This window comes from Triticum dicoccoides, chromosome 2A (assembly GCF_002162155.2).
Source record: "Triticum dicoccoides isolate Atlit2015 ecotype Zavitan chromosome 2A, WEW_v2.0, whole genome shotgun sequence".
Lineage (NCBI taxonomy): Eukaryota > Viridiplantae > Streptophyta > Magnoliopsida > Poales > Poaceae > Triticum > Triticum dicoccoides.
In genome coordinates, this window is record NC_041382.1 from 558,243,237 (window position 1) to 558,254,145 (window position 10,909).

At 48.2% G+C, this 10,909-nt stretch overlaps 2 protein-coding genes across 4 annotated transcripts; one reads left to right on the forward strand and one right to left on the reverse strand.

Annotated features, from left to right (window-relative positions):
* Window positions 1-340: 340 nt before the first annotated feature.
* Window positions 341-1,921, forward strand: LOC119359574 (nuclear poly(A) polymerase 4-like). Its single transcript, XM_037625710.1, has one exon. The coding sequence runs from the start codon at window positions 341-343 to the stop codon at window positions 1,919-1,921; it is 1,581 nt and encodes a 526-aa protein (XP_037481607.1).
* Window positions 1,922-3,876: 1,955 nt separating this feature from the next.
* On the reverse strand, window positions 3,877-7,191 carry LOC119355353 (putative F-box/FBD/LRR-repeat protein At4g03220). 3 transcript variants are annotated; one of them, XM_037622144.1, is made up of 3 exons: window positions 6,238-7,191; window positions 5,382-5,564; window positions 3,877-4,497 (listed from the first exon to the last, which is right to left on the reverse strand). In XM_037622144.1, exons 1-3 carry the CDS (start codon window positions 7,063-7,065, stop codon window positions 4,090-4,092), a joined length of 1,419 nt encoding a protein of 472 aa, XP_037478041.1. In that variant the 5' UTR covers window positions 7,066-7,191; the 3' UTR covers window positions 3,877-4,089. The 3 variants fall into 3 exon arrangements, with proteins under 3 accessions (XP_037478041.1, XP_037478040.1, XP_037478039.1); XM_037622143.1 differs by having other exon boundaries at window positions 3,877-4,470; window positions 5,947-7,191; XM_037622142.1 differs by having other exon boundaries at window positions 5,947-7,191.
* Window positions 7,192-10,909: the final 3,718 nt, after the last annotated feature.

The window sequence follows — 10,909 nt, forward strand, 5'->3', positions numbered from 1 at the left end:
ACACAAAAAAGTCAGCCGTGTGAAATAATTTAACGGCCAGTTCATTCTGTGATTTGATTTCGTTCCGAGGTCAAAATTATCAAATTTGCCTGTTTTCGTTTCATTTCTACCAAATGAAACCAAAACCTGCCGGCGGCAAACGAGCTGTTTCCGGAGACGGCTTCGGACTGCAACCAACGCTGCAATCGCACGCGTTTCTTTTACTGGAATCCGAGTTCGACTATAATGTCCTCTCCCTCTCTCATATAAATCACCACGCAGATAAAAGCAAGAGCTCTCTGCATCTTCGTTCAAGTCGATTGATTTAGTTCTGCCCTATCAGCAGCCCACAAACTAGACTATGGCCTCGCCGATCTTCCTGGTTGGCCCGACGCCGGCGGACCACGAGAGCACGGCGCAGCTCGAGAAGCACCTGCGTGAAGCTGGCCTGTACGAGAGCGCCGAGGAGACGGCTGCCCGCGAGGATGTGTTGCGCGACCTCCAGGGCATCGTCGACCGCTGGGTGAAGCGGCTCACGACTCAGCGAGAGTACCCCGACGGCATGGCCGAGCATGCGACCGCCCTGCTGCTCCCCTTCGGCTCGTACCGCCTCGGCGTCCATGGCCGCGGCGCTGACATCGATGCCCTCGTCGTCGGGCCCGCCTACGTTGACCGCCACCACGACTTCTTCGACGTGCTGGGCGGCGTGCTGGCCGAGACCGAGGCGGTGACGGAGCTACAGTTGGTTCCCGGCGCGTACGTGCCGGTCATCAAGATGAGGTTCCGCGGCGTGCAGGTGGACCTCCTCTACGCCAGCGTCTGCCTCCCGGCGGTGCCCATGGACCTGGACCTGCGCGGCCGCTCCGTGCTCTGCGGCCTGGACATGGCCACTGTCCGCAGCCTCAACGGCGTCCGCGTCGCCGACGAGATCCTGCGGCTGGTCCCGGACGCCGGCGCCTTCCGCACGACGCTGCGCTGCGTGAAGCACTGGGCCAAGGCGAGGGGCATCTACTCCAACGCCATGGGCTTCGTCGGCGGCGTGGGGTGGGCCATCCTCGTGGCGCGCGTGTGCCAGCTCTACCCCAACGCCGCGCCCAGCATGCTCGTGCCGCGCTTCTTCCGGGTCTTCTCGCAGTGGAAGTGGCCCAACCCGGTGATGCTGCGGGAGATCGAGCACGACGACGACGGCGGCGAGATGCCGCTTGGGCTCCCCGTGTGGGACCCGCGGAGGAACCCCCGGGACGGGAGCCACCTCATGCCCGTCATCACGCCGGCATACCCGTGCATGAACTCGTGCTACAACGTCTCCCGCGCCACCCTGCGAACCATGACAGCGGAGTTCGAGGCGGCGCACAAGGTTTGCCAGGAGATGGCCGTGGCCGGCGGGTGGGACGCGCTGTTCAGGCCGTTCAACTTCTTCAAGGCGTACAAGAGCTACCTGCAGGTGGACGTGAAGGTGGCCGGCGGGGAGGAGGATCTCCGGGAGTGGAAGGGGTGGGTGGAGTCGCGGCTGAGGCAGCTGGTGGTCAGGGTCGAGATGGCCACGGCCGGCATGCTGCTCTGCCATCCGCACCCGCACGCCTACGCCGCCAAGCCCCATGATGATGATCGGCGGCGCCTGTCCTCCTTCTTCGTGGGACTGTCCAAGCCGGCACCGTCGCCACAGCAACAGCAGCAGCCGCCGCAGTTCGACCTTCGCTTGACGACGCAGGAGTTCAAGGACGAGGTGTACACGTACGCGTTCTGGAGGCCTGGCATGGAACTGGACGTCTCGCACGCCCGAAGGAAGGACCTGCCGCCCTATGTGCTGGAGCAGATTCTCTCCACTGATCGTCTCAAGAGGAAGCGCTCCGACGATGATTCCGGCAACTCCGAGTCGAGCCCGGTCAAGAGGGCGGCGGCGGCAGGCAGAATCGGGTCTTCACCAGAGAGCGAGACTTGAACGAGAAATGACAAGGCGACGCCCACTTGAACAAGGGAAAACAAGCTACAAACTCTTGTTGATGAATACATACAACTTGTTAGGAGTTGAAGACCCTATCTATTCTGTGTAACAGCCAGATGCTGCATGATGTAACTGAGATCCGAACAATTGTTTTTCAACGTGTAATGCAATTCTCTTAAAATATGAAGAGCAACTGATACCTGTAACCAGGATATGAAGAGTAATAAGTTGTTAAAAAGTCATGTGATGTAAGCCCATGTTGAAATGCTTTTTCTCCTCTCTCACCATTTTTGAAGGAGCTGTGTTAATTTTGGTGGTTCAGAACCGATATTTGAACAAATTTAATGCGAATGCTTCCATTCCTCACCACTACCATGCTCCTGTCCTTTTCAGACAGAGCTAACGAATTAAATCAGAGAAGAAATGTATGAATCTACATATACATATGACACTGACTTTCACCAATTCACGAACTCTACTTCTCAAAAGCTTATACTACATATACATCTATTTGAGCGACAAGTAATTTCAAACGGACGAAGTAATTGTCAAGACTTTCATAATATCACTCCCAAGTAATCTTAGCTCTAAAAGGCATTAAGAGAGTGGCATCCTCCTCAAAACCTTACTAGCAACAATGATTGTCTTTAGATGGGAGGGAAACAAGTATGACAGGATACCTTAACCCAATCCTCTATAACACTAAGCTCCCTAATTTTAAAAAGTTCACATTCAATTGAGGTCTCCCATTAAAATTGGATAACCCGATTTTGACTGGGTCAACAATTTCTCAAAGCTATCTCATTCAATTCTTTAATACTATACACTATGCTTCCTAATCTTTAAGGCCTCACAATTAATTGAGGTCTTCAATTTAACTTTGGATCATCCAATTTGACTTGGTCACCAAATTTTAGGAGCTCTCCTATTCAATTCAATTCACTATGTTCCTTAATTTTTGAACTCTTTCGTTCAATTGACCTACTCAATTTCAATTTAGTTTATGATTTTGATCAGGCCAACGATTTTTCAAATCAATTTGCACCAACCGACTTATAAAAACGTATCAAGCCCACGCACCCTCTCACCACTTACAAAAAGGAAGCGTCACAATGTGATATTGTAGCACCAATGTAGTACATGCAACCTGGTTAACGGATAACACATAATCACACGACGAAAGGCCTTCCAAATCAATGCATTATAAATAAAAATAAAACACACTCCACCATCTCCCTCACCCACCAAACTAAATATTCCATCAGTTCCAAAATATAAGGGGTATTAGTTTTGATCAAGTTTGGGGCAGAAAATTTTGACATCCACAATATTAGACAGAAAAATTATGGAAATTCATTTCATGATGACTTTAATCATATCAATTTGATATTATGAATTTTGATACATTTCTATAAAAAAATTGATCAAACTTAAAGGGTTTGTTTCAAAAAATTAATACACCTTATATTTTGAAACAAAGTGAGTAATTTTTTTTTAAGAAACAAGAACATGAACAGCGCAGCACAGCGCGCTCAACCCTTCTAGTATAAATTAAACAACAAATATGGCCATAAATCACAAGTACCCAATGATGACTCCTTCATACTTGTCGTTAATCAGAGATGCCATGACACTTTAACCCAACAAATACAAATCACAGCTGATCTCGTGGTAGCATTTCAATGTTTTTATGTATTTAAGGGAAGTTTTTTACATATCAATGTAGCTATGACTAACACAAACTTTGGACCAGCCTGTGTTCTTCGGCCATGACACAGCCATTAACTAATCGCCTCGCAGATAAAAGCCATAAATTCATACATGAAACCAAGTTATTTGAATTTAGTTAAAGCCAAGTTACCTCAATATAGTCTCACAAATGTATGTTGCTCGAATTCAGGAACAATGTTAATAAATCATGTGTTCGTAGTTTCACACAAAGTTCAGAAAAAGGAAAAACAAACAAAGGATCTACCAATATTTCATTACCAAAATAATTCGATGGTGAAGTCTTTGCTAGCAGTTCACAGCAGAAACTAAGCTACACACCCCCTCCCTGTGCATCTCATCTAACAGAGAAACACACAACCCACAAGGCATCCTGCATTGTGTGCAAGCCAATCATAAATGCATTAATCTAACTTTACAAATTCACCACCACTCTTCTACATGCCAGCATTAGGATTTTCCACACCTGAAGCTTCTAAAAACTGAAAAGAACGGTAAAGTTGGAGCCTTGTGGAGCGTGCGCCTTCTCGAGAATACTTGATATGCAAAAAGTCCATCAATATTTCTGGGCTGGAGAAGCCTAGTAACATGCGGCCCAACTCCTCAGCCTTCCTTTTAGGAATTGAGTAATGGAAAGCTATTGTCATCTTTTTTAGCACTGCTGCCCAATTGAATAACAATTTCACAAGAGCAACTTCATGTTCAGTTCCTCCAAACCCATTGATTTCTATTTCTTGGAGGCAATTTAATATGAGTTCCTCGCTTTTCCAGTTTAGGGGTTGATCACAAATGCAACCTGATGGGCATGTAACTTGTGCCTGAAATGAGGGGCATGTAACTTGTGCCTGAAATGAGGGGCATGTTAGCTTAGTAAGATTAACTGACATGATTTGGTAATAAACATAGAAAGAGATGAAACCAGAAAGTACCAGACTGAATTCTCTGAGATATGACATGTCAACAAAAAGAACTTAAAATGATACCTGGAAATTAGTTTGAAGCTGATCTATTACAGAAAATAGGATTGTTCTATACAAAGAGAGAGTGGTTTGTATGGACATTATCAAAATCTACATAAATCCTCAGGTATTGCGCTAGTGATAACCCAAATTTCAGATGATCTTAAATTGACCTTAAGGCTTCCTTTTTATGGAACCTTTTTTAAAAAAGCACATGCCCCAAGCAATCATTATCTCCTAAATCATAACCACGCTAGGAAGGTTGATCCTGTCATGAAATTACTCAGTCAACTTCCCATCAAATGTACTATATTTCAACAGGAACATACTTTGGAGCAGGGTATCAGTATCAAACCAACACTTCAGAACAGGGCAACTAGCAGCTCCAACACATAGTTGTACCAAGAAATGCTATGTGGTTTCTCTGGCAATTCAAGTACTACTTTCGTTGTCTGGGTTTATAAGTCCCCCCTTGAATTTTGATCCTAACTTTGACCTGAAGTTTTACTGATAAGTTATAAATTATATGCAACAAAAAGTATATCATTACAAAACTTTTTTCGAGTATGAACCCAATGATATATATTTTTTGTGGTATATAGCAACAAAAAATATATCATTACAAAACTTCTTTCGAGTATGAATCCAATGATATATATTTTTTGTGGTACATGTAAGTCGTATTTCTGGTCAAATTTAGGCTCAAAATCCGAGGGGAACTAAAAAACCCGGAAGGATGAAGTAGATAAATAGATTGCTAATAATGTTACCTCCAGATTGCTAGGTTTTCCGAGAAAGACAGGAGCCAACTTTCTTACACCAGTACACATCCTGAGAATATGGAATAAGCTTGCTCCAAATGAATGTCCTTTTGTCATTACATCCAGGGTCAAGAGTGTAATGTTAGGGAGCCTTGTCATGTCCTCCATCAGGTATTGATGGTGACCTTTGTTCTGTAGGTTTGTAGGAAGTCACAATAGAAAATAACTGTTAGAAAAGGACACGCATATCATTTTCTACGAAGTGAATAACACACAGGTAATGGTCTCCTCTCCGCTCTTGGGAGTTCATGTCCCATTGAATAACTAAATGTACAAGTGCAGTGGTGCTAGTATAATTATAATGCTAAATACTTAAAAGGCAGAAAAACTGCATCATCCAAGAGATGCTCCCAGCCTCAGATATGTTGCATCGAATTGAGGAAAGCAAAACAAGTGAAAATTCGGAATGGCTATTCTCAGATATCCCAAATGAGATACCCCTCCATTCAGACGCCATGCCTGCATCGCTATATATTGACTTGCTAGCACATAACCCACACAAAAATGAACTCACCAGCAGATAGATGAGCGAGAGCTTTAAATGGTGCATGACCTCAAATTGCTGCAAGAGTCTCAAGCAATAGCGATTGGGTGTGTAGTCATCCAAATAATGTCCAAACACAAAAAAGTGACCAGTATCCAGACGTTGGAGATGTGCCATCTCGCCAAGCTGGACAGAGCTTGGATCATAAGCATCCGTCCAGTGGAGTGATTCCAGTTGAGGGGCTGAGATGTTTGCAACCGGTTGACTCACCACAGTGACATAATTCTGAAAGCAAGAACTCACATGTAACTCTTTAAGTACCTTTGCTTCTACAATGAGCTGCTGCAAGCCATACAAGTTATTCAGCTCCATTTGCAGGAGAGACTCGGAGTGGATGGTGAAGTTACCCAGACCCCAGGCATCACGTATCTTGAGTTCTCGTAAGGATGGGCACCGCGGTGAGGAGAGAGCTTCACCAAGCCCGCACGGGCCATGCAGATGGACACGAAACAGCCAGAGAGAGACGAGGCGGGTGAATACGCTGGAATGCGGCACGGCAAGGCCAGGAAATCCTAGGTCGAACACGATAGAGGTGGTGCTCTCGAAGCGTGGCAGCTCAAAGACGCATCTTTCCCTGGCCTGGTTCTGCGGTACAGCGTTGTAAAGCAGTATACAGCCGGAGAGGCGGCGCGCGGCTATGGGGAGCCAGGCCGCCACGGAGTCGGCAGAGATGTCGTCGACGAAGGCGCCTAGGCCCTGGAGCACCGGCGCTTGATGGGCGGCGAGAGCGGGCAGTATGCGGTGGTGGTCGGCGTCGCCGGTGAAGTCGAGATCCGGGAGGAGGGTCCAGAGGTGGCGCCAGCGGCGGGACAGGACGCTGGTCCGAGCGGCGTAGGCGGTGCGGCAGAGCTTGAGGAGGATGCCGATAAGAACGTCGTCGGGTAGCGCACTGAGGCGGTCCTCGCTTGCGCCGTCGGCGGCCGGGAGCTTCGCTCGCTTGGAGCCGATCTCCCTATCGCGGTGCCCCATGGAGGAGGGTTCGAGCAAGCGATTTGGAGTACTGAAAGGGGGCGGGGTCGGAGCTGCGGACGCCGGTGGCGGGGGCTGGGAAAGTGTGGGAATGGATCGGATCGAATGCGCCGTCGCCATGAGGGGGAAGGGTTTGGGGTCGGGATCCCCTAGAGAGTGAAAACAAGTCTCTTTCTCAGTCAAACCCCCATCAGAACCCGGGATTGCTTTTCAATTGGCGGGTGCTATGCGCCGTCGCGCCGGCCCAAATTTGGGCCGGCCAGCTCGCAACCATCCGATCAGGTGGATCATAACCGTCGCATGCCTTCGTCTTCCTCACACACTCGTACGAAAGAATTTCCCTTACATCTGGCTCTCCTTCATCTTGCCTGCCGCACCCTCTCCGATGCCCGTCCCTCACCGGCCGTCCTCATCACCGGTCCCGCCCCCGTCGACTGTCCTCGTCGCCGTTCGCCACCCTCGCTGGCTGCCCTCCGCACTAGCTCCACCATGCAACAACTGCACGTGCGGTTGCAGCTCTTGGCATGACGGTTGTAGCTTCGATGGAGACGGCCGTAGCTCGCCGATGCGCTCGCCGTCGTTCATGTCGGTGGTGTGTGGTCACCACGCTCGCCATCCTCTGTTTGTAGCAAAAAAGAAGTCGATTGTAGCAAACAATGGAGTCGGTTGCAGCTTTTCGTCGTCGTCCATGGCTTCTGTCGTCTATGGTCGGAATTTTTTTCGCCGCCGGATGAAGCAGTTCTCGTAGCCGGTTGCAGCTTTCGGGTTTGCGTAGTGCCTCACCTCCCAAATCAATCTTCTGGTTGAATCTTTTTTCCAGTTGAACGGTTGTCCGGTCGAAACTTTTTTAAGCTATGGTTGAAGTTTTCATATGAATGATTGTAGCTTTTCAATTGCAGAATGTCTTGGTACCAGCTTTATATACCTACGGTTGAAGCTTTCGAATCAAACGATAGAAGCTTTCATATGAACGGTTCTAGTGTGCCATTGACGGGCACCAGCATTTCACGCGGCCATTTGCAGCTCCCCCACCTCGTTGTCTTCTCCGCTCCCGCCATGGCTCGCCATAGCAGCAAAACGGGCTCATCATGCTGGTGCGCGGTGCGCGGCCTCGGAGATGGAGGAAAAGGAGTGATTGCAACAACACTTGGCGTCCACGTCGTGTGTGGGGGAGAAGATGATGAAAAAACGATTAGAAAGAGGAGTGCTCCCGTGGCCTGCGCGACGCACGACCGAGAGCGATCGCAATGCGCGCGTGACGGTGTCTTGGGTTAGGGGGTACTTACCATGTCATCTATCGACCAGGTCGGTCGGGCCGAGGACCCCCATGGCGGTTCAGTAATAGACTTCTTCGGGCAACCCATGACATATACGAGGAAGATTCCACAAGACTTGGTGATCAAGACAAGGATTCCTCTCCGCCGACGTAGCCGACTATGACTCTTGTTATCCTAGGCCTCCGATACATTATATAAGCCGAGGCCAGACTAGTCGATAGATATATGATAGATCATTAGAATCATACACAACATACGATCTCGAGGTAGATCAACTTTGTACTCGATACATCATTATCAATATAAACAAGAGCAGGGCGTAGGGTTTTACCTCTTTGAGAGGGCTCGAACTAGGGTAAACACAATTTCTTGTTACCCATCGATCCAAGATCCACGGCTCGGGACCCCCTACCCTGAGGTCTATCGGTTTTGACACCGACAATGGTGCTTTCATTGAGATTTCCGCCGTAAGGTCAACAAAAGGATCAATGGCTCGCCTGTAAATCAATTGCGACGTCGATATCTCCATCGCAGGCTCGACTGGTCACCTTAGCTAGACCAAGGACCGTGCTCTACGTCAGATTGTCATGATCGAACGAGGGCCTTCATCAACATCAACTCCGATCTCTATCAAGATCATGGAGGAATCGTCCATGGAGCTCGGGAACTCAGCGTCAACATTATCATCGGGCAATCGTGCTGTTTTTCTGTACAACGGATTTGTATTCACCGCCGCCTCCTCGAGCTTCTCTTTGACAATTGCTTTGGTGGAATTCTGCAGAATTGAGTCTAGAACAACCCTGTAAAATTTCATCGCGTTCCGATGGAGGAATCTCCAGGAAACTCCAATCTATCGGAGCCCTGTCAAATCTGGACGAGTTTAGGGCGACGAGTCTAGCGTCCAGCTTGGACATCTTTTGGAAGATCCAACTGTTCACCCACTGCAAAATTCCTATATCTGCCACCCCTCAAAATTTCAGCTCGATCTGACCATTCAAACTCCGGGAAACTTCCGATGAGTGGATCAATTTCCGGATTTGTTTTCTACGCGAATACGAATCCGACCCGAGTTCATCTTTCTTTGTGAACGGGATTCCGGACATCCTTTTTTAAGGAAATTTTATCTAGGGTATTGTGTTTTGCTCTCAAACACGTGCCCAGTAATTTTAAAGCCTTTCTCGAGGTAATCTTCACCATCGCGTCAGCGTCATACCAGACCAACAACGTTGCTCCACGGCTGCCGACTTGTGCTAGACAGGTTGTCGCTTCACCGAGCCGAGGTCAACCTCATCGGATCATCACCTCAGCGAGCCGACCAAGAGTTCGGCATTGCGAAGGCTAAATCATCACCAACATCGGCGCCCCATGGATTCCGCGGGTCGGGCGTGCCGACATCGCCATGCAGTCACTTCATCAAGCCGGCATTGACCGCGTCACAAGTTATGCCCTGCGTCGGCATGGCCTCGTTGTTGCTTCTTCAAGCCGCTGTCTAACACGACGACCTGCTTCAACACCTCGGTATAGCGGCTGCGACGCCACCTGACCGACCTGCTCCGTCACCTCGGCTGGACTGGGGGCTTCGTCATCTATTCATCAACCTACTCTAGGGACTTCGGCGCCACCAGCCGACCAGCTTCATCACGTTAGCTGGACCGGGGGCTTCACCTCGCCGCATCGACCGTGCTGCGTCGTTACTTCGTCAAGCCGAGCTCCTCGGTCGGTTACCTCGGGCTTGGGGCTGGGACCTCGGCCAGGCCGAGGACTACGTCTTCGTCCCACCACAAGCCCAAACCTCGTCATCGACACCGAGCACATTAACCAGCTAAGTCCTTTCATGCTCAAATTTCCTCCAATCTTTAAAAAAAATTGGTTCGACCAAGTATTATATTTGTATTAAACAAAAAGTTATTTGTTAAAAAATTAGTTTGTCAAAAACATTGTTTGTTAAAAACACTTATTTTACCCAAGTTAACTAGGAGCTCTTAAAATTATATGAGTCGTTTTATAATAAATGTTCTTCTTAGTCATTGCAAAGTCTTTTTGTACTACTCCTTTCTTGACTCGAGTGTGTAGTCAATAGCTGGATAGCCTGGTTTCTCTCTAAAGCCACTCGATTTTAGTTCGCTAAACTGGTCTGAGAAGCACTCCACCTTCAGGATAGGAGGTTGAAGCCGAAGGCTAACCCTCTTGAAGTCTTGAGATCATAAGTGTCATGTTAAAGCACGACAGAAGCACAAACTAATTTTAAGACCAATTTTCGGATTGGCACCAAAAAACTTGATTTAGTTCGGACGTAAAGTTTTACTAAAGTTTTTTGGTTTTCCGATCTTATGACACCTTTAACCTATTTTATGTTTTCCTTTCAGGAGGCAGGATCGAGGTGTTCCGCGTGATGGTATTGCTCGGGAAATCTTTTCTGAACCGAAGTTCGGCATCCTTCCAGCCGAGCTGAACCTCGGTTGTTGTCCAAACGCACACAACAGTTGAACAAGTTCCCGAGGAGATACGATCCTAGGGTCGGCCATGTGCCCAACCCAAGTCTCACGGGCTATTGATATATTCAACGTAGTAAAACTCAAAGTGCAAAATAGTTTCCGAGGAGATTACGATCCTCAGGTTGGTCGGCCGCACCCAACCTGAGTCTCAGGGACTATGCACACCGTGTTTTTGTTCCTAAAGTATGCTGC